The 23,412-nt window shown below is 41.3% G+C and overlaps 1 protein-coding gene across 1 annotated transcript in view; it reads left to right on the top strand.

The window, feature by feature from the left end:
* The first annotated feature begins 18,282 nt into the window (after positions 1-18,282).
* The window catches only part of MYO1E (myosin IE), a 46,367-nt gene continuing 41,237 nt past the window's right edge, over positions 18,283-23,412 (top strand). The window contains exons 1-3 of the mRNA XM_031055992.1: positions 18,283-18,420; positions 21,037-21,126; positions 22,001-22,095. Coding sequence (XP_030911852.1) covers positions 18,343-18,420; positions 21,037-21,126; positions 22,001-22,095 — 263 coding nt within the window. The 5' untranslated portion in view covers positions 18,283-18,342. The remainder of the gene's footprint in view (positions 18,421-21,036; positions 21,127-22,000; positions 22,096-23,412) is intronic.

The raw sequence follows: 23,412 nt of genomic DNA, 5'->3' as shown, positions 1-23,412 counted from the left end.
AGAGCTGAGCACTTCTTTTGGGGAGAGGAATTTAAGAGCTCTTTATTCTGAAAAGAGGCTTAACGGTGTGAAAGCTGACAAGTGCTGAAGCAAGTCTGTTTGGGCTGTACTGGCAGTACAGGCTGTACCCTTAGAGTATGGGCAGGTACTTCATAAACCACTGAGGATGCTGTGATGGATGTTCCCAAGGTGGTAGTTTGTAATGCAGGAGTGTGTTGTTACCACAGTTAATGAATTAGTCATGAAGAGCTATTTAGTCTGACACACCTCGAGAGTGTTCACCTACTGAAATCAGGTTTTCTTTTGTTCAGGTCATTTCTTAATGCTGCAGCAGGCTGAGGTGTTTCTACACCTGAGGCCATTAGGTTTCTTTTTCACTGGACTTGTTGCATTTGTGGGTCTATTCTGAGACCAGAATGCATTTAAAATGCAGCAGTCAACAAACTTTACCCTGCAGCTCTCTGGGGGGGCTTATCTGAGTGTGGCTGGAGTCCAGTCTGGGACTGGGAGGGACAAAGCAAGCAAAACTGGTCCTGTCAGTTTGACTGTGACCTGGGGGGGGGGGGAAGACTTCAACCAAAACCCAAAAATACCAGTATTAACTTCTACTGTTCTAGAAGCACTTAAGACACTGGGGAGTTCTTCCTAGTGTGCCCTTCAAAATATGTAGGTGGAGAGTCAGTAATTGTGATGTTAACTACCTGTGGTGAGGTGGCTACGGTCATTCATTTTACATCTGAAGCAGACAGTATATAGGGAGAATACACATTTTTATTTCAAGGTTATTTTGGCTGGTAACTACACTGACATCTTAAAGTTAGAAGTCAAGGTTTTTATGGTGTTTGTTTTGGATTGCTTTTTTTTTTCCTGCAAGCCTTTGAAAATATTTTATCCTCTTGCTCTTTACAGGTGTGGAGTAGTTGGTTAACTTTAAAATACTAATCCTGTTACTGTTTGCTCATTGATAGTGCAGGTGTACAAACAGGAAAAGAAAAAAACAAAGGGGAAATTAATATCATCTGATTGCTAAAACAAAGCAGCTCAAATTTAGTAGCTAAAATTATACTCAGGCTGGTGACAGGATACAGTGAACAATGAAACTACATTCTGTAGCTAATTGTGTCCTTTTAGGGCTTGTTTTGGAATTGTACTTGGCCAATTGAAACTCTTCAGGGGAGTAGAAGTCAGCCTCACTTAAATGAACCCACCCGCCTACATATTTTGCATCACACCTCAATGAGATGCCTAGGCTCTCATTTTTCTTTATTTGTATTTTTGAAGACTTTGGAATATATTCAAGAAATAAAACTAATAAATAAAACTAGTTTTTGGGTTTTTTTAAGGTGGTGTTTTAAGTCAGGGCAGGTCAGGACACTAAGTATTAGAACAGGCAGGTGGAGGGAGTACTTTTCTGTTGTTCTATCCATTCACTACTACAGCTGTAGTAAAACATACAGTTTTGCCTCCTTATTCCTGTTCTGCCTTCCAATGTCTAGTGTGACAATGTGGGAGAACCTCCCCAAGTCCCAAAGCTGTGCAGAGCCTTTGTGATCACTCTGTAGGTGTTGTTTTGTTCTGGTGTCATTTTAATAAGGATGGAGTGGGGAATATATCTGAGGCATGTCCCCATCTGCTGCCATGGACTGGTGTGGAGCTCTTCTAGGAGCCTGAATTATCTATAGGGTGAGAGAGGGCTGGAATGCTGTGCTGGTTTTGGCAGATGATACATGCAAACTATGTTGTGCCCCCTGTGAGGGAAATGGGACTTGGTCCACAGTAGGCTGAGTGACAGAACTTTCTCAAACAGGACAGAGAATAAGGGAAATAAGTCTTAGGGGGAATGGTGGGAGCCTAGTCTGGTCCAGGCAAGCTGCTTCCAATTTCCATGTGAAGTTCTGCTCCTTCAGCGCTACCTTAGTAGTGCTCTTTCCATCTGTTTATAAACCTTTAATATTGCTGCTGGAATTGGTTCAGTCTGACACCTTCTCTGATTCTAACCTCGTGTAGCAAGTGTCCTCTTACCCACAGATCAGCAGTGTGGCTTTGAAATACCTGCCTGAATCTGGTCTTAGCTCTCACCTTCTACAGTCGCCTTTCTCATGCCTTCTCTATCTTTAACTCTCAGCAAGCCTTTGCAGGGGTCTTTTGTCTTCAGCTGCAAATGCCGAAGGACATGCTCCTTTCATTCTCATTTCATGATAGGCTTTCTGAGTGATTTTGGGGCTTTATCCCTTAAATGTTATTTGTAATGATGTAATGTGATGTCTAAGTTATGCTTTTACTAGTAGTTCTAAACAGGTTTGGGCTTGCTCAGGCAATGGTGTGTGTAAACATTGGATCATTTGGGTCCTTTTTAAAGTGCAGATTTTCCTGGCAGTACATACTACAGGGAAACCTGCAATGAAATATGTTGTATAAAGGCAAAGAAGTTCTATTTTGTACTTTGCAGTAAGGTCATGGAGATGCAAATGCATGTACAGATGTACATTTGTAATTCATGAACATGGCAATGTGAATGTCATCTTAATACTCAAATGCCTGTATATGAAACATGTGACTTTAGCAGTAGATTACAAATAATTTTCTATCTTCATAGTAGTCCTTACAGCTACTGCTGTTGAGTGTTGGACAGTTTTTCAAACTGCAATAAAAGATACCAGTAATTGGTTCATTAGCACTAAATAGGCAGAACATCCCTGAGGATAGATCTCTAGTAGGAATCTGTGGAATAGCTGGTGTTGGGTATTGCCTGTGGTGGGAGCCTAGTCTGGTCCAGGCAAGTTGGGTATTGCCTGCAGCCCACAGACCACAAGTGTGTGTTAGAAGATATGGGAAAGCCTTTCTGTCATGCAGGCTGTCACTGAATGATTTAAAATGTAGAGCACTTTTGAACCTGCTGTCAACATGATCTAGAAGCAATACAGCTGCCTTACAACTGGACTCAACTTATACTTGCAAAATGTGGCACCATTTTTCACCAAAAATAACCAAAACCTCTGACACTCTATTTGCAAGGTTTTGTCCTTTTTGATAGCCCTTCTGCTAAACTGGCAATTACTGATTTATCCATGATTAAATTACTACTGTTGTTCTCTAGAAATCTGGGCTTTACCTGATGCTCTTCCATGCAAGTGGTATGTAAATCAACCCTTGCTAAACATTGAGATTTGACAGGAGCAAATTGCAAAGCAAGATAGCTGCAGGCTGCCTCCTGTTCCTCTTGCTGTGTTTTAGCAGGAAAAAAATTATTCTGGCAGCCAGACATTGCACAAGGAGTATGCAGAAGCACATCTGCTTATCTAACAGTCTGATTCTTTAATCTACAGATTTTAAGAGATGCTTTCATTAACTGGATGAGACATGCTTAGCTGCATAACATAGTTGTTCAAATTAATGTTTTGTAGGGAATAGAAAAAGGCACAGGCAGATGGCTGGGATGGTTGAAGATCATCACACACATGCCCGATGTGTGATGTATTTTTTCACTATATGATGCATAGAGCTGTGTGTGTTTTGTAGAAAACAAGCTTTTCTCACTGATATGCTCGGGTTTATTTGAAGCATGGTGATTACCCCGGATGTATGTACAGACTGGAGAGAGGCTGGAGATGAGCACCATGGAAAAAGGGAGCTGGGGTCCCTCCCTGATGGTGAGTTGAACATGAGGGCAGCCAGGAGGGCCAGGCGTGTCCTGGGGGCATCAGGCCCAGCATCACCAGCTGGACAAGGCGGGGGAGTTGTCCTGCTCTGCTCTGCTCTGCATTGGGGCAGCCTCACCCCCAGTGCTGGGGGCAGTTCTGGGCACCACAATATTGACTCGTTTGAGTGTCCACAGCAGGGCATGAAGGAGCAGCTGAGGGACTGGGTCTGTTCAGGCTGGAGGAGACCGAGGGGAGAGCTCACTGCAGGTACAGCCTCCTCGGGAGGGGAAGAGGAGGGGCAGGCACTGATCTCTTTGCTCTTGTGACCAGTGACAGAGCCTGAGGGAATGGCCTGGAGTCAGGTATGGTTTAGTTTGGACATTAGGGAAAGGTTCTTCACCCAGAGGTTAGCTGGGCGCTGGAACAGGCTCCCCAGGGCACTTGTCATGGCACGAACCTGACAGAGTTCCAGGAGAGTTTTGTCAACACTCTCAGGCACATGGTGGGATTCTTGAGAATGTGCTATACATGGAGCTGGACTTTTGTGTACCCCTTCTAACTCAGGATATTCTATGATTCTATGGCTTTAGCAGAGGTTTTGAGAATGGGAATTAGACTCCCAAACCTCTGTTGCTAAATGACCAACCTCAGAGCTTCAAATCCCACCTGATTTACCAAAAGGGCTAAAGCATTCCTTGTACCTTTACTCCCTTTTCCAGCATGTGCCTTAAGTCCTACAGGGCATGGTGCCCTTGGTGGGCCCCACTGACCAACAGTGCTGCTGCCCTGGCACGATGGTCTAAGTAGGAGGTGATGTGGCTGAGAACTGTGAGCTTTTGCCTGACTTCACTCCTGGTTTGCAGCTGCCTCTGAATGCTTCACTGATGTGTGAAAATGTGAGAAATGCAATCCAAAACCAAACAGACTTCCAGTAAGTTGAACTGAAATGAAATCAATAGACATTTGAAGTATTAGAATAAGGTGTTACAGTACTGCATATAGAAACGTAATAGGAAACTGTGAAGTGGGGTTATTCATCTGCCTATTAAAAAGCCAGACTAGATGAGGCATTGCAGTGCACGAAGGCTTTGGGTTACGTTTCTGCATTTAAATGCAACAGGACCTGCAGTAGGGGCTATTTTGTATTGCTTGTAAACAGTTTACAAATTTAAAAAAGAACAGTTCCTGCCACTGTGGTTTTTTTTTTTTTGAAAAATGTAAAAAGAAAACCCTGAGGTTTTCCTTAACATAGGTGAATCTGATAGCTTTCATTAATTGGGTTATTAACAAGGAGTAAGTTTGAAATACTAAAAATTGTATTCTCAATGGCAGCATAGCAAAGACTCACAGATTGGTTTAGCTGCTGGCAGCCTTCATACCTTGCTTGTTTAAAAAAAAATCTGGGTAAGGAGTTCCTCCAGTATTGTTGGATTTGGACTTATTGGACTTAGTTTTGTTGATACTGTCTTGTCCGTGTTTGTGTAAGGTTATCTTGGAAGATATTTGAAGATCCAGCTCTATAAGGAGTGGAACAAATTGCCCTTCATTTCAGTGGGACAGATTAGATGGAATCTGTAACATAGGGTTTCAGTTAGTATCTGAAATGTGCAGACAGGGAGGAAAACAAGATGTGTAGATTGTGTCCTTTTTTTTTTTTAAGTACACTATCCTTAAAAATACATAGACTGCCTCAAAATTGTTGTTCCTTGCAGTCCTGCAACTGATAGTTGGCCTAAATACTTTTTGCAGAAGCAAATAGTTTTCTTCTCAACAAAACCTTACTAGGCATAAATAAAACCGGCAAGTTATTAAAGATACCTGGATATTTCAGGATTCTTTGTTCTTTTTCAATTGTGTGTTCATAATTAGAAGAATTTTGGTTTTGAAAGCCTCAATGAGTTTTAGTATTTTAGGTGTTGAATAATTCATGATTAACTTTGTTTACTCACTGTTTATGTCCCAAAGAACCTCAAGCAACTTATTAAAAAAAGACTTTACCACATTCCTTTATTCAGAATTATCCTCTGGTTAATTACACTTGGCAGAATCTGTGTTTGTGTAGAGACTGGTATTTTGCTGAGCCTCACTGAGGGATGCCTGAATCCAAGTCAGGACTGGGAGCTGCCTGTTCTGGATCATGCTAGGGAAGCCCTGAGCCCTGCATACCCACTGCTGCAGAAGCCAAAGGCCAGCTGAGTTAGGAATGAATAGTGCTCACAGGTAAAAGGGACAAACCCAGGCAGCTGGGTAGCAGCAGAATAAGAGATTGATCTTGGGCAACTTGAAAATGGAACAAAACTCTTGGTCCCTTCCAGCAACTACAGTAAAAGCCCTGGAAATGTGTCTGCAGGTTTAGGATGATCCACATGCTAATACAGCATGTTCAGCCCTTAGTCAGCATAGGGGAAGCCTGCAGAAAGTGTCAATGTTTTTTAAGAAGTTGGTTTTGGCATTGCTCCTGGAATGCTCCCAGCATTTCTTGTTTTCCTTGTGATTCTCATTCTAACTTAGGGGTGCCTTAGTGTTTCTAGGTCAGGTGTGGGGAAGGCAAAGGAACAAGTGTGGAAGAAAACTCTATTGGAATGATTTGTCAAAGCTCATGAGAATTCTGCACAGAGGAGTTAGAAAGAAGGTGAAGTTGAATTGCAGTGGTAGCTGTTCATGGAGTCTGTGTGTCCCCCTGTGAGCCTGGCTCCCAGCTCTGCTGCTCAGTCAGGGCTGTGTGGCAGCACTGCACCCTTATCAGCTACTGGCATTGCATTTGGGTTGCTCTAGCACTTAAAATTGTAATTCTGTTATGCAAGATGCAGTCAAAGGCAGCATTTATAGCATGGTTGAAAGACTTTGAGCTGCTCCCCTAGTCCTGACAGGGTCATAAGGAGTAGGTTGTTTATCAAGCTGTCATGTAAGCTTAGAAAAAAGCTATTCAAGTTCAAGTTATTTTGTAAGCCAGAACTTTGTTTTTAAAGAAACACAAATTTTGCATGTAACATGAAATGTAGAAAAAGGTAAAGTTACTTTATGGGCCTCACCAGTGTAATGAATTGCAGCAGGCAAATTTGAAGGATTTTGATAATCTGAGCATCCGTTCATGTCCAGGTTGTTTGGGATGGAGGGAATGAGACACTATTCACTGAACAGTTCTCCTATCTGAATCAGAATATTATGCTTAAATGAAAAAGTAATTCAGTTGCCTTTAGTTTATATTTTAATTCAATATTATTTCAGTTCATGTGGGTTTGAGTCAGAGGTCTTAAATTGAATGAGTCCAGAAGTTAAAAGCAAGGTACATCACAAGCATTGAAGTTTATTGTGGGTTTCTGTAAAAGTGCTGCAGGCCAAAGTCTTCAGCCACAGTTCAGCATTTGAGGCTTAAATAGTTTTTCTCCATTACCCCAATTTTGAAGCCTTGTGATTTAGCTTGAATTGCACCTGTTGTGGGTTTTCATGATGAAGTTTAGCATTTTGCGAAACACATAGAAATGGGAGATTAAGGGGAAAAGAAAATGCAGCATCACACTGCACCACTACAGAGGTTCTTTTAAATAAAACCAGGGTATTGATCTGCAATGGTCTGCAGCAGTTTATCCTCAAAGCTGACACTTGGCTTTTTACTTGGTTTCCCCTTTAAATCATTGGAATCTTATGTATATTTATGATGCTGATGCTGAATTGCAAGGTCTAAAAGACATTTAAATTTGGTTTTTTGCATAATACTGCCAAGTCAGTGATAAAGTTATAGGTTTTGTGAAACAGCTTCTTGGCTGGCATCTGTGCTCAGAGCATAAGGATGCCAATACAAGGTCTATGAGACTGAATCTAATGCATGTCCTGATAGCATCAGTTTCTCCTAGCAAATGGAGGAAGAAAGATAGTTGGTAAATAATGTGTTTGTTCTCATCTCTGGTAAAAGCCTAGAGTTGCAAAGATAGCTAGATGTCCTAATTAATTTTTGTTAGCTTTCTTGGTTCGGGAATAAATTGAATGCTAGATATTAACATTAAACAGTCTCACATATTTAAAATAAGACTGAGAGGAAATGATTGTTTCTGTGCTAAAATCTCTTTCATAGACCAGTAGGAACTATCACTTTAGCTATTTAGTGAACCTCTGCCCAGAGTTAATAAAAGAGGAATCCTGGGGAGGCAGAGATCATACACATGTTGGTAATACACAGCCCAGATAATAACCACAAAGGCCAGGTCTCCTAGCTGTGGATGGTTGTCTTAAAAAATGTTGGGCCAGACACTTTTTGTATATTTCTATTAATAACTGTGGTGTTCACTAGAGTGGAATGAGGGATTCCTGTTTGCAGTGTGTTTTTATGCTTACACCTTTCTGGGATATCAGCTTCACTGACAGAGTGCAGTGAGCTAGAGGAGATCAAGTATATTGATTTTTAGTTTAATTTTCTTGGGTGACTTGTGTATTATTATGGTAATATGAAAGTCTACAGAGCCAGGATATAAGCCTAATACAAATTAGAGTAAAGAATTTGAAGCATAGGATTTTAGAGGAAGAAGTTTAGGCAACTGTATGAAATCTTAAGCTAGCTAGGTTAATAAAGAAAATGTTCAGAGAACAGCATTCTTGTCATACAGATTTGAAAGTTACTGTAAAAAAAGCAAGTGAAGTAAACTCATATTGATTAAATTACAATAAGCCAGTTATTCTATACAACTGGAGTGTTACATGCTGGTTTTTAAATGTATTTCTTCTCAAAGCTGCCCTGGACTGAATAGTCAAAGCTGCTTTAGAAAATTATTGAAATGACATATATTAGCTTTATGAATAATGTGCATGTGGAAGATGATCCGGTTATGAGAATCTGTCTGTTACGGACATTGGACACTCAACGGGACCTGCTTGCCCTGGCATAATGTAATTATTAGTTAAAGTAAAAACCAAGCCCTGACAAAGGATGAATGAAGCTGTGCATGGGTTGCCTCCTGACAGAGGTGACTGTACAGCTGAGAAAGTGCATTAGTATCTGCTTGAGAATTCTGCTCAGTGTGTGAGGTTTGTTGGGTCTGATGTTTACTTCTTCTCCCAAGATTTTTGCCTCCTGTTGGTTTTTGATTAACTTTTTGGCAGTTGAAGTGAACTTGTAAATTTGGTCCATTGGCAAGATGTAACGTATTCCTGAGGTGGAATGCTCAAACAAATTCTTGTTTGTATTTATGTAATAATTAACCAAGGAAACGTTTGTATCTGAATACACTGAAATAAATATTAAGGTTGGATTATTTTGAAGTTAAATTAAAGGTGTAGTCAGCATATCAAATAGTCTTATTTCCCACAGTGTCTGAAGTAAAATCTGATTTTTGCACGAGTATCAAAACATGACAACTCATAAAAGGGACTCGTGTTGGGCCACATGCATGTTACCACCCAGGTACGGGCTCTGCTGTAGGTGAGTGAGCACCACTCCCTGAGCCTTTCCCTGCTGCTCCCAGTTTGTGCTTCCAGAGGTAAACAGGAAGCTGCTGCACTCCTGGAGTTTTTACTCCCTTTACTCAGCGCTCTGTAAAATTAAAATAAACATAGAAAGCAATTTTTGCATCAAAACCTCCCCCAGTGCAGGGTTCCTCCTGACCTCCCAAACGCGCTCCTGCAGCCGCTGTCCAGGTGAGAGGAGCTGCCAGCTCCTGAGCCCTGGGGTTATTGCTTTGAAAAACGCCAGTCACTTGTTTTTAACATTTTAAAAGTTTAATAGTAATAAAATGGTTATAAAAATAGTAATACAATTAGAGTAATAATAATTTGGACAATTTCAATTAGGACAATATGAGACGATAGAAACAAAGAGTTACGGAAGTTCTTTTTCTGAGCAGCACGAGCCCGAAAGAGCCCGAAAAAGGACACACGTTAACAGAGGATTAACCCTTAAAAACAACAGCCTGTTGCATATTCATACACCTCATACATGATGCCTCAGTTCCATTCAAATACAGGATTCTGTCTGGTCATAGTCAACTTCTTCCTCTGAACCTTAACAGCACCTTCGAGGCAGGAAGAAGTTCGTTTTTTCTGATAAGAGGGCAATAAATTTTTTTTCTCTGAAAGATTCAGGTCTCCTGTGGCTGTTATCTCTCTGCAAGTCCTTTCTTTAAAAAAGTAACCCACATAGCATAGTTTCTATTTTAACATTTTTTTATAACCTAAAACTATATTTAACGCACTACTTAAGAGAATTAATACAGCATTACTTTCTAACAGAACACATGTAATATTAATTTTAATATTTGTGAAAAGCCAGTCATAAAATCCGCATTTTTCACATTGCTGTGCGGGGTTATTGCTGTGTGGGGAGCGGTCCTGGGTGAGCAGGGAACCTTCCAGGTGCTCCCTGCACATCCCACCTCCTGGTGCCACAGCTGGCCAGTGTCCCTGCTTCTGGAGCTCTCCTTGTGCAGGCAGCCCCTGTACAGTGACCTGTTCAGAAAAACACTGCCCTGAGCCCCGCATCTGAGCTCAGCCCAAGAGCAGAGTTCCCAGCTCTACCAAACATGAAATAGACGTTCTTGAAGCCAGCGACTTGGGAAAATCCTGTGTAAACCTAAGAGAATGCATTGAAGTTCCACAAGCAGGTCTGCGGCAGATAAGCTCTTTATCACAGGCTCCACCCTGGTACACAGAGCAGTGATTGTCTTGTCCTGCCCCACTCACCCCCCTTGAAACTATGCATACGGGAGGGAAGATCAAAGCAAATACCTCAAAAATAGGTGAACTTGAAACCCATGACCACGCTAAAGCTCAGGTTAAGAATTAAGCAGTTGACTGCATATCTTACTTGTGGTATCAGAACAGTTAAATGTTACAACTCTGAGCAGTGCACAGCAAAAATCAAGTTTGGTGATGTCAGCACAAAGGTGCTTTTTGGTACACGCTGTTGAAAAAAGTCTTGGCCACAGTTTTCTGCTGTGTTGCAGCTTTTGCAGTTTCATCATGCCTGTTGCAATAAAGAGTGTTTTTCTTTAGCCTGAACTGCCGCAGGCATGTGACTACATGACAGTCTCCACTTAGAAAAAAAATCTATATTCCCTCTTTGTAAATAAGTTCAGAAAATGGCTTTTTTTAAAAGGAAAAAAAATTTTAAAAAACCCCGAAAGAGACTCAGTTGTAGTTTTTCCAAATTATTTTAAATTTAGTTGTTATTCAGGAGGATGATTTAGCTAATGCTTATTTTAGAAATTAGTCTTTCAATTTTTGTGGAATTGCTACATACTGTTACTCAACTAAATCAAACTGTTGGCATAAAAATATCTTTTTTGATATTCTTGGTTAAAAGTGGTAAAAAAATGAGGTCTGTAATCTGCCCAACATGTTATGTTCTTAAAATCCAATAGTAATTGCTGAGGACAAATATACCCAACAAAATGTAGATGTTCAATAATTACAATAATTTAATAATTGCAAAAATGTATTTATCCTTTCATCTTAAATGTATTTATCTTTTTATCCTTTCATCCTTGTTATCAATTTAAACGCTAAGTAATTCAGAAGTATTGCAATGCTCTTAATTTGCATTCTGCATAAATTAAAAAAAGCAAAACCTGCAGCTAAAGAATAAGGCTAAAACAGTTATTTTTATTTTCTTCATATTGCACTGCCCCACTCTGTTTTCTGGAAGGAGCATTGTGCTACTGGGAAGGGATAGAGGGCAGTCTGGGCTGAGCAGCCCCTGAGCTGCAGTGGCAGGTCCCTCGGTGAGCTGCAGAATCCATGGCTTTCAGCATGGCTGGGAACAGCCATCCCAGAACTGTCCCTGGGGACTCGGGGGTAACCAGGAGTTCCCAGTAAAACCCTGTCACGGGATCGTCAGCTGGGGATGCTGCCGGGGGCAGACCTTGGCCTCAGGCTCTCAGCATAGTGTCCCGCCGTATCGGTGTGGTGAGGAAACAAATATCTTCATTTTCCGTGCACAAAAGGGTCGGGAGAAGGGAGCAAGAACGGCTGCGGCCCCACAAAGAGGGCAGTGACTGAGCGGGGAGGAATTCACTGTGGTCATTGGGGCCTGATGGTCTTGGTGCTAAAGCTTGAGATTCCAAAAGCTGCCATGGGGCAGGGGAGTGAGTGTTGACATCATCTAGAATAGGACAAGGCTGGGGTGGTATCTTTGTAATGTAAAAATCTGGGGTTTTACCTGGTTGGAAATTTTCCCTTGCCACCAGCACAGTGCAGGAAACCCAGCATCCAGTGCTCCCCACTGCAGTGCTTGCTGAGGTGCTGGTCCCACGCGTGGAGCCTCTGAGTCACATTGCTCTGACATTCCTCCCTCTGGAGAGCATGTGGGAAACTCCCAGTGGACTTCAGTTTATTAGTTAGTTTCAGGATGATCCACGAAAAATATTTTCAGTCTTCTGCTCTAGCAGAGGCAGTGGCGTGTTGTCTGAATCTTCTGATGGAGTTTCTAAACTACATTTTTCAATTAAAGACCATAATAATTTTACGTGTAAGGTGTATGATTGCTTAAACTCCTTTGAAAACTGTCTTTAGTGGAGAAGAGCAAAACACATAAAATCTTTATTATACTTCAAAGATTGACATAGCCGAGATGAAAATATTTATTGTAATCTATCTCTTACATTTCTTAAATTGTATGATAGGTATATACAAATGTAAACTGCATGTACAATTCACAGATCAAGAGTTAGTGTGTGTGAATGCTGCTCAGTGCAGTGACTGCAGTACAGGGGGATTGTGGTGCTGTGTATGCACACACGAACGTGGAATAAAAGCTGCTGTTGCAAGGCAGCCAGGGCCTCTACTGGTCCACCAGTCCCAGGAAAGCTTGCTGCTCGTGCCACAAGGAACAAGTCAGACTTCAAACAGCTCCAGAAACTGTTCAATAAGTGAAGTAAGACAATAGCATTGAAGGGCCAGTCAGCCAGTTAGCAGTGTTGCATTTCCTTAGGAAAGGTATTTCTTGGAACATCAGGACAAAGCCACCCAACAAGCTGTAGGATAAGCAAATAGGAGTTCACAGTTCATTAACTACTTCCCAGTATCTGCCTGCAGTCTCTGTAACTTGTTTCAAAAATCTTAGGCACGTTTGCACCATCCGCTTTTGAGCTCTTTCCTCTCCTTATTTTTGTCTGTCATGTAGCTGTGCCTTATTAAAAACAATATTTCAGAACTTACAGTGAAAGTTAATACTGATGCAACAGATGAGCCTTGTGGTTAAATACTGAAGTAACTTCTATTCTGGTAATGTCCTCTTACATATCTTAGAAGAATGCCAATGTTGTTTCTGACTCCTGAAAATGGGCACGATGTGTAAATCCTGTAGACTCCCATGTTCTCATAAGTCCCGTTGTGTTAGAGTGTGCATTTGCTGTCCAGGTGAGCAGGCTCTGGCTGCTGCCACATCTCCTCCTCCCAGCCCTGGCTGCAGGGAGGTAGAGCCTGGCTGTTCCCTGGCTCCAGAGCCCGGAGCAGGAGGGGATGCTGGGGAGCTGCCCTAGGGCCAGGCCCTGCTGGGGCAGCAGCACCTGTACAGGAGCTGATGGGAGCAGGTGTTTGGGCCACTGGGATCTCCTGCAGCCTGGAACCAGCTCTGGGGTCAGTCCTTCAGGTCCTGTTGGGCTGAATCCAACCCTGTCTCAGAGCAAACAGTGAGAGCACTTGACTTTTCCCCCCAGAAATTTTTTTCTCAGTATTACATTTCCCTAGCTGAGTTTTTTTGGATATTAACCTGCTAGTAGTTTCCATTCCTTAATACATTTTTGGTATTTTTAGTTCTCTGTTTAAGATGTCTATCCTGCTGCTTAGATGCTCAGTATTTTTGCTTTGCTATTTCCTTAAATCTTTAAGCACTGCTTTTCATCTCCCTTAATATTTTCCTCATGTTAAATTTAAATAAATGGCCTTTTATCTTTGTCCATCTTGCTGCTTCTGCTGTCTTCCTTTAATTTCCTTTCAGAAATTTGGTCACATCATTGCAGCCAATAAGTATTTTTTCTAACATAAGATATACAAGAGCTATTTTGGAGCCCATTTGTTCACTATAGCTTCTCTGTTTTGATTATCCCAGTCAAGGACCAAAATTAACATTAAGTATTTTTGCAATATTCTCTGGGAACGGCAGACCCTTTCATTTTTTAGAAATATGTGAAAGATTCCTCTAAGTGGATTAGAAGAGTTTGCTAATTTTGACAGATGATATCATTGCTGAAAGCCGTGGGTTTATTTTCTTGTTAGCTGGGAAAACTGATACAAATGATGTATGTATGGGACTGGTGATGGGCCTCTTCTGGTAGAAGCATTGATGTCAGGTCTAAAGTAAATGGTGTGCAGCCTTGTCAGTTTTGTGACATCTTTGGCTGATGTGTGTGTCTCATTTGCTGTTGTGTTTGCATACTGAGCTGAGGAGGCAGGCACATGCTCCAGAACCACAGGGATTTTGTGCAGTAGTACTGTGTCAATTGAAAAGGGGAAGAAAAGGTCATGCTTGTGATCACTTGACACTCCTACTCCCTCGTGGAGGATGAATCCCTTCTGCACTGTGATGGGACATTGGTGTTTGCTACTGAAAAAACCTGTCAGACATTCAGAGTGGCAGTTTTTCCCTTTGTGGGAATGAAGAATGATTATTGATGGCATGTAGGTGGTTGTAGTTTAGTGAGAGTTCTGATGGACAGAGTAAGAAGGTTCTCAGGCACTGAATATACAGTCTCTTCTGATCTCTTGTTTTTAGTGCTTTATTTTTAGATGTTCTATTTTTAAACACCTTGAAATACAAAAATATTTGGTTTTCTCCAGTTAAAAGAAAACCCATGTTGTGACACAGTATGGCTCTATCTTTTAATAGCTACATCAAATACGTGTTGCTTAGGATAATGCAAGAATATACAAACAATAATAAAGGCAAAAATGAGAAACCAGCAGTTGATACTGTAACACAAGGTGGAGGCCAGCAAAAATAAATTCTGTAAATAAATGTCTTCTCAATACTTACTCATTCTGTACAAAACAATGATCTGCTTTAACCACATTGTACTGCCAGTACCAAAAGCAGTGCAGGAAGCATAGACAGTATCTAGTACATAGAATATATTTTGCATCCCTTTCTTGGTATTCATGTAGCAGTTGTGTTGATCTGTGAATGAGTGGGTGTTCAGGAGCACACAGGGTGGGAGCAGAGGGATTTTGCAGGCTCCTGGTGTCCAGAGGGGGCAGGGTGTGGGGCAGCCCTGCCCCTCCTCAGGCTGCAGCTCAGGAGCAGCAGGCCCTGAGCTCACGGGGTCAGCTCGTGACTTGTAAATATTATTCTTGTCAGAGCAGAGCAGATCTGATTTGGAGCCTAAAACAGCAACCAAATGAATAATAACAGCTGACAGCAGTGTGGTACACGCCTTTAATTGCAGCCTTGCCAGTCCAGCCTCCACTCCCTGTGCAACGTCAGATGCTGGGGTTGGAAGCCCGGGAAGAGCCTGGGGGAGGCCTGGCAGCCAGGTTGTTCTACACTGGTGTTTCCACTTCTGTGGCTTTTTGCAGCCTGTTGAGATGTGTTTTTGTTTTAGGGTTGGTTTTTTGGTTTGTTTTGTATTTTTCTTCATCTGCCAAGCTCATCTTTTTCCAGCTGCTTGGGCTTTGTTAGTGCTGACACAGACTTATATTTGCTTACTTATTGTACAGTTAGATCACACCTTTCTCTGAGAAAACCTAAGAGAAGCCAAGTACCCGTCTGCTGCCATCTGACCCGCCTGGCTTGGCCCAGGGCAGGACCTTGGGCTCTTTGGCCAGCTCTGACCATGTCCCAGGGGGGCTCTGTGGGAGTTGCCAGGACAGAAGGACTCAACAGGCCAGGAGACCTGGCCTTGTGTCTGGGTGATTGGTCTGGAGAGGGGTGGAGGGAGAATGTGCTGTGTGCTGGACAGCAGAGGGCAATTAGCAGCTGAGAGAATTAGCCTGAGTGCACCCTGCAAAGCAGGTTCCAGTGGGCACCAGGTAACAAGCTCAGGTGTCAATTGTCTCCACATTAGAGTGCTGCATTTTTATCTGGATGGTGGAAAGCTCTGGCTAAAAAAAAACTTAAATTCTCAAAACTGAAAAAAACAGTTGTTAGCTGGACAAGGTTATAGTATTAGTTGGAAGTGACTGAAGTTGCTAAATTCAGGTTAGACTCTATAATAGCCATTGCTCATGCTTGGAAGGGCAAGAACTTGGGAGTGGGTGGTGTCCTCTAGACAAAACACTCCAAATTTTGTTGCCCAAGAAAGAGGTGGTAGCCACTGCACCTAGCCATGCCATTGGTATTACCTTCCTGGAGGAGGAAGGGTGAGAGCAAAGCTTAAGCACGGCTGTTCAGGCTTGGGCTTATTTCTAGATCCCAGGGAAAAGTCTGACAATAATCTAGTGGTGATTTGCTTCTTCTCTGCACATTTGAATGTAAGGCCATAGTTTGAAAGGAAAGGGGCAATTCCAAACTACTAGGAAACAGCCATTTAAATTGAGTTACAGTTTTAATGTGAACTACTTAGTGCCATGACTCTCAGCTGTCTTCTGTGCCACTGCTTTACTGGGTGTTTAGGCTGATTCCCTTTTTGTTGAACCTCTCTCTCTCTGCACAGTTTGCAGTGTCTGTGCTCATGTGGCTCTCAGCTTTGATGGCTGCTGTGATTAGAGCTGGCCAGGAGTGCAGGGCAGGGCTGCTCTCAGGGCTGCCCTGGCACTGCCCTCCTGCTTCCCTGCTGGCTCCCAGAGCTTTTGGGGAAGAACCCTTTGGCCTTAATCACAGTCAGCAACAGTCAGTGACTTGCATAAAGCTGCTGTTTTGCAGACTGTGTGCACATTTCCATGTATCCTGTGGCTTTGCAAGCTTTGTGCTCATTGAGCTCACTGGGTCTGATGCCATGGCTTCCAAAGGGAAGCTTGATTGTTTTCCCAGTCTCATTTCTTACACGTTTTCTGTGGCTTACTCCATTATCTGATACTAAACCACATTCTGTATAGCTTTGTGAACAATCTAATTATCCATATTTATTTTGATACTGTAACTTTTTGTCCATCCTGCCAGTTCCTTTTTCCAAGTGTAATATCACAAATAAGCTGATGAATACGCTGAAGGAACATTCAGGCAAATTGCTGAGATTGTGTTTTCAGATATATTTACTTCTGCTGTGCTATATTTGAAAGCATTCTTTTGATTTAAGTTTGCAACTGTTCTTCTCTGGTGTTGGCGGTAATGGATCTGCATCAGAGTAGCAGGGGCTGGAGGCTTAAGAGAAAACACCCATAAAGGCTACAGTTTCTGTGCTGTCTGCAGTAGCAGGGTTTAGTGGGGGTTAATTTAACTTGAGGTAAAAATCCAGTTGGTTTTTATGTCACTTGACATGAAGCCAAGCTATAGGCCTGGTGTAGCACTTGGTGCTAGTAAAGTTGTGTGGGTCATTTTACTCCTGCAGAAATGTGTACACACAAAAGTCACCCCTCTGTAAGTTGCTGATGTCCCATTTCAAAATACCAATGCAGCTGAAGTGTTCAGAGCACCTTACCTAAATTTTCTTCTTTAATCTGTAAAATTTTTGCAGAAAAAAGTAATGCATATAGTTTGTAATAATAAATTGCTTATATCCTGGTGAATGTGACTTGATCCTGGATAAAGTACACCCGAGCAGTGTAGTTAAATCACATTGTTACAAATTGTAGCATCAAAGAATAAGGGGAATTTACAGAATTGGCATTTTGTTGGCCACATCTTCCTTGACAGCATACTTGATCACTTCTCGGTATTAAATGTAGTAATTCCAGCATCACTAATTTCAGTATTGTGTAAGCAAAAATTAAGTAGAAAGAGGAAATAGATCAGAACTCCATTAGCATTGTCTGCCAGGATACAGAAAATAGGTTTGGGTTTGGAGAGCAGATTTATAGCTGAATTAATAGCCTTGATGTCGACTGGATTTAAATCTGTTTGTGGGTGTATCCATGGAACCAAACTACTGTTCAGATCAGCTGGAAGAAAAACAGATTTTGATTTCAAGTGGTACAGCATGAAATGTCACATGTTTTAGTAGCATCCTGAAATAGTAGTCTCTGAATGTGGGGAGAGGGTATCTATTTAGATGTCATTAAGCATGGTGACTAACAGATCAAAAGGGACTGTGAAGGCATGCAGCCGATGAGCTGGGGTACATCATTTGCAGAGCATCCCTGAATACTCAACTGCAGCAGGCTCACAGCTTCCCTCCAAGTAACAGCTTCTATGCAGCTTTGACTTAAAAGACTGTAAAGGATGAGGAATTCATTGTGGTGATGGTAATTATCCTCACTGCTAATAGTTACAATGTAGGAGTGTAATTTTTGCATCCTTAGCTTCCAATAGCTGCATCTCAGTTGGAATAATTGGGGTTTTTTTTTACTAGGTTTAAAAATGTCTGCCATCTGAAATTCATTCTGTGTGTAGGTGGTCACAAAACCCCCTGGAATTACCTTCTAGTTCTGGAGGGCAGTGCAGAGGCAAGTCAGCTGACACCACTTACAGATGCTTTCATAGAATGCCTGGATCAAGGAATAGAATTCAATGAAAGGAAAACATTTGGGAAGTCGGAATTCAAATAATGGTTTGCAGTTACTTAGTGCTGATGAGAAATGTAGTAACCTTTGTGATGTTCATTGTTCTTTCCTGCAGGGCAGCAAAGGACACTACAGATACCACTGGCAGAGCCACAATGTCAAGCACAGCGGAGTGGATGACATGGTCCTGCTTTCCAAAATCACTGAGGATGCCATAGTGGAGAACCTAAAGAAACGATACATGGATGATTATATTTTTGTATCCTTTGCTGGTTTTGTGGAGCCCCGTGGCCTTGCTGAGCCAATGTGACATTAATTATATGAACATATTCTCTTTAAGCAGATTACTCAAGGATGCTGAACATTTTATGTGACACTTCACCTGAGATAACAGAAAAGGCTTTGAAAACTCAGCTAATTTTAAGGGTTGAAAATAAAATAGCAAAAATTTTTTTAAGGTACTCTGTAATGTTTTGAAGATTGTACCTCCCTATATTTACACATTCACATGACCCCTGAAGCAGCCTGAGGTAATGCTACTTCTAAGAGCAAGATTTAATAGGTTTTAAGTGTGTGTACATTTATTGATGTGTTGTCTTCTATACCTCCAAAATTATAATGCTTTCAAAATTGCATTTCTTCTGTCACATAGGCCTCTTTGCAACTTATTCTGGATTTGTTAATACTGTGAATCATGGGATGATGGAAACAGGTGAATATGTCAACATCTGTAAATCTTCAGTGTTCTCACTTAATTTTTTTTCTATGATTGATGAAAATGTGAAAATTTAAATACTGGAACATGCAACCTAACAGGAAGAAAAGACTTTAGTACCCAAGGCTTGCTTTTTAAAAAAAATTCACATGAAAGCAATTCCTTAAGATAAGAATAGTCACTATTTAATTTTCAGCTTTTGCAATGTAACACGAGCTGCAGTAATGAATTTGGTAAATTCTAGTCAGTGATGATGTACTAGGAGGTTATGCTGTTCCTTCTGCTTTAGCCAGGTTTTCATACTTCCTAGTTGAATCTAGAGAATAGTTTCCTTGAAGAGCTTAACATATTTTAGCAGAAAGGGGAGGAAATATAAGATCTGGCTGTTTCCATATATTCTTGACAGATGGTCAAGAGCTGTGCAGCAGCTCAATTTAGCAAGGACTGACAGAGGGAAGTTCACATTGCAGTTGTTGCCATCACGAACTGCAGAGGTTTCTAATCCATGTGTGAACATGGGTGTGGACCCTCTGTTGACTGAAGTACCACACTATTACTAAAATGGCTTTATTAGGAGCAGGATGAAGTTGCACAGTATTTGCCAGACTGTAGTACAGGGACAGGCTGTAGAATCCTTCCTGGTAGCAGCACGAGTGCTTTTGGTGTGTGGAGTGCTGCATGTTCCTTGCCGTGTGTGCAGAGACTTCAGTGCCCTGTGCAGAAGAAAGATTTTTGCTTTTTCTTTCTTTATGAAAATAGTGAGATTAACATGGAGATGATCTTTCTACTGAAAACAGAATAAGAGTGTTTTCCAAGGGGACTGGTGGTCACATTGAGGGATCAGTCTTCCCTTATGCAGGGAGAAAGACTCCTTTTGCAGTTCTGTGAAGGCTTTTCATTCAAAGTTGAAGATCATCTCTTGAATATTTGAATTGTTTGTGTGTCCACCCATGAATGAACATTTCTCAGTGCTACATTGTACAGAGATGACAGAATCATCCCAGAAAATGCTGGTATTGTTTACCAACAGAAAACTGTCACTTCAAGTGTTTATACTGACACAATGAGTAATTGATCTGTTTTATCCAAGACCCAGATGTTGTCACTCATTTTGAATTAAATTAAAAATGTATGAAGAAAGCATTGCAAATGAATATTACAGAAATGATGTCCATTGAGTTATAGTTCTTCTCTAACATGTTACCTTTATGCCTTGGCACCACAGTAGGAAATCCCTACATAGGACAACCCAGCAGGATAGATTTGTTAACTTTCCTACTTTGTACAGAAAGCTTAGATAGCAAGTTTGCCTGTGAACAATTCCAGATTGTTAATGAAACCTGCAGTACAACATTTTGGACCCATAGGTGTGGGCTCATTGGTAACTCCCAGCTCAGTGAAAAGTGATAGTGATACTGTGAATTACTATCAGGTGCTTCCTATGTGTACACTGCAGCTGTAGTTCCAAAGGTTTATGAAGTATTTGAAATGCAGAGCATGTGCTGCTGAATGCAGAATGATGAAATACTGTATTAAAAATGTTGCAAAAAAATCTAATAGTGGCTTGAAATTGAGTGTCATGGTACAGGGCAGCCTGCAGGAGAGGACTCTGAGGGACTGTTAATAGTTTCACTCATAAAATAACAGCACAGACTGAATTACCCAATCTCCCCAGCACCCCCAGTGCATGCAGCTGAGTAATTGTCTCATTTAGCTCAGCAGTGGCCATTTCCATCCAGCTCTGCTTGCTCAGCACTGTCCTGTGAGATCAGAATGTGTCACTGCACTGTATTCTGCAAAGGTCAAACCAATATTTTCTAATACTGACAATATGACCTCTTCAGTTACAAAGGACTAAAACCAGTTCAAATGTGCCATTTCCTTTCTTTATTTTTATTCAAGGTGTGTCGTGTTATGGCCTTTAATACAGGGTTCTGTACTTAGCTTATTCTAAAATAAGATAATACAAAAATATTCCAATTGAATGGTATGTTTATATTCTTGTAAGCCTGCTAATTTAATTTTTATTAACAATTGTTGTAAGCTGTGGTGGTTTTTACTATTATTTGAAGTATTATGTAATGGGGAAAAGTTCTTTGTTGTTAGTAGTAAGATGGTACCTTATGAAACTGTTGTTACCTTAACTTCTTTTGAATGCAGACATACATTGGCTCTGTACTAATCTCTGTGAATCCTTTCAAGCAAATGCCATATTTTGGGGAAAAGGAAATTGAAATGTACCAAGGAGCAGTAAGTAAAGCAGTCTAAAATATTGTGCAGTATTCAGGGGCTTGGAAATATTATTCTGCACAGTTTAACCCTGGGAAGCATTTGTTTCTGGGTTTGCTAGCATTGGGCTGGCCTGGGAGAATTTGGCAGATGGTCATTGCCTTAGACTGAGTATTCAGATTGAACTCCCTGCCATGCAAGATCAGTATTTCAAGAAAATGCTTGCATTGATTAGCTCTAATCCATATTAGATATCACTCCTTGACATGTTCCTGCTCCTGCAAAGGCAGTTTTTCAGCTGTCATATGCACAAAATGGCCATTAGTGGATTTGGAGACTGTGATTTCAGAACTCTCTAACTGGACAAGAACAATAAAAAAAGTGCGGTGCCAAAATTAGATGCCACTTTTGAAAATACAGCTTGAAGAGTGAGTTAGCACAGACACATTAGGGACTTAAAATACAATTTCCTGCTTGAGTTACGTGTGGCCGCTCAGGGCAGCTGTTGGGTTTGGATGGCCCAGTGGATGAGACTGGGACCTGAGGCACCAGGCTCTGGGTGCTGCTGGGAGAGAGCATTGTTAGCTGGTGGGAGAGGCCTAAATTGTGTGTTTCCTTTGGACAAGTAATACATTTCCAGCAGAAGCCATTTTTAGAACAGGGTATTTCTAGGAGAAAATTATAGATTGGAGAAATTTCACTAGCAAAGTCTAGAGACATTAGTTTGTTTTTATTAAATGCACCAAAGAATTCTTGGGAAAAATTCACTGTAAAGTGCTATTTGGAATTATTTTTTCCAGAGAAATAACTCTTCCAGTTTAAATACAAATTTATTTTGCTGTTTCTGCATTTTTTAATGCTGTCTTGACAAATTATTCTTTATTTCCCCTCCTAGGCACAGTATGAAAACCCACCACATATTTATGCTCTTGCAGACAGCATGTACAGAAACATGATTATTGACAGAGAAAATCAGTGTGTCATTATTAGGTAAGAAAAAGATGGGTAAAAAGAATTTAGTCTTCTGCTGGTGTTTTGATTTGATGAAGTAGAAAAGTTTATTATATCATGAAAAACCTTCTGTTCACATCCACATTTTGGGATATTCTGGGGTAGCCAGAATTTTCTGACCCTCCTTTTTGTTTTCCAGTAAAGTCCTGATGGCAACTTCACCACAAGAAATCTCTTACTCACACAGCCAGCTTCTTGTCCAATGCCAAAATTACAACAGCTAGAATGACTGCATGAGGGGGCTGGATTAACAGCTGTACAACCAGATATTGTTAAATCCAGCAATCCCACATGGACTGCATTTATCATGGTCTTTTGTTCCTTTTGGAATTCTACTTGCATTCACTCAGAGACAAAAGGCGAGAGATACTGGGAAATTAATTTTGTCTTTGCTATTAATCTATTCTAATAATTAAGCAATGGAATTCACTGTAGAATTATTACTAAACTTTTTTTAATGACAGACATTATTTAAGTGACAGTCAGAGTGAATTTTGGGGGCAGAGTTCTGCTTTGTTCTCATCTGTGGGTTTTCTAGGTGGTGTGTGACAAAAGAAACCGTGTGGGGAGCAAGAACTTCAGGATCCTGGAGCTGGGACCCCCTGCCCCTCCTGGCAGGGCTGCTGGGGGTGCAGGGCAGAGCACCTGGAGCTGCCCTTTGCCCATCCCCAGAGCAGGGTGGGGCCTCCCAGGGCTGTGCCAGGATTTTACTCCTGGGAAGGCCAAGCAGGTGCTGACAGTTTGCTGGGTCCAAGGAGGGCCTCCCTGCTCCTGGGCCCCTGAGATAAAGGAAACAAAAAGCCCAGAGCTCTGCTGCCTTCACTGGGATGGCTGAATTGTTCTCTGAGCTCAGTCTTCCTCTTTGGAGAACTGATACTTACTGCTGTGCTGAAGTTTATTAGACACATCGGTTAAATTGAGACCTGTTAGGAATGGGTAAAATTGGGATTTTGCTTTTGGCATAAAGTAACATCCCAGAGAGTGGGATGTTTCACATGAAGCTAAATTTATAGTGAAAATCTTGGAGCTGTTGTGGATTGTGAATAAAAACCCTATTTTTTGATCCTGTGCTACGCCCCACAGTGCAATGCATGCAGAGTCACACTGAGAGAGTTCTGAGATGCAGATCTGAGATACAAACTTAGAGCTTTAATTTTACATGAGAGTTCTTGTACTTGAACGCTGGGTGATGATGTACTTGAATGCTCTTAGGAATGTACATTTTGTATGTGCAGAGTGAAACTTCTCTGTTTGTGCACAGCCTATTCAAAGTCTGCGGGTGTTAATTGAAATCTG

Source organism: Geospiza fortis, unplaced genomic scaffold (genome assembly GCF_000277835.1).
Source record: "Geospiza fortis unplaced genomic scaffold, GeoFor_1.0 scaffold171, whole genome shotgun sequence".
In the NCBI taxonomy this organism is placed as follows: domain Eukaryota; kingdom Metazoa; phylum Chordata; class Aves; order Passeriformes; family Thraupidae; genus Geospiza; species Geospiza fortis.
The sequence above is the reverse complement of the archived record's forward strand: the minus strand, read 5'-3'. Positions and strand labels throughout refer to the sequence as shown.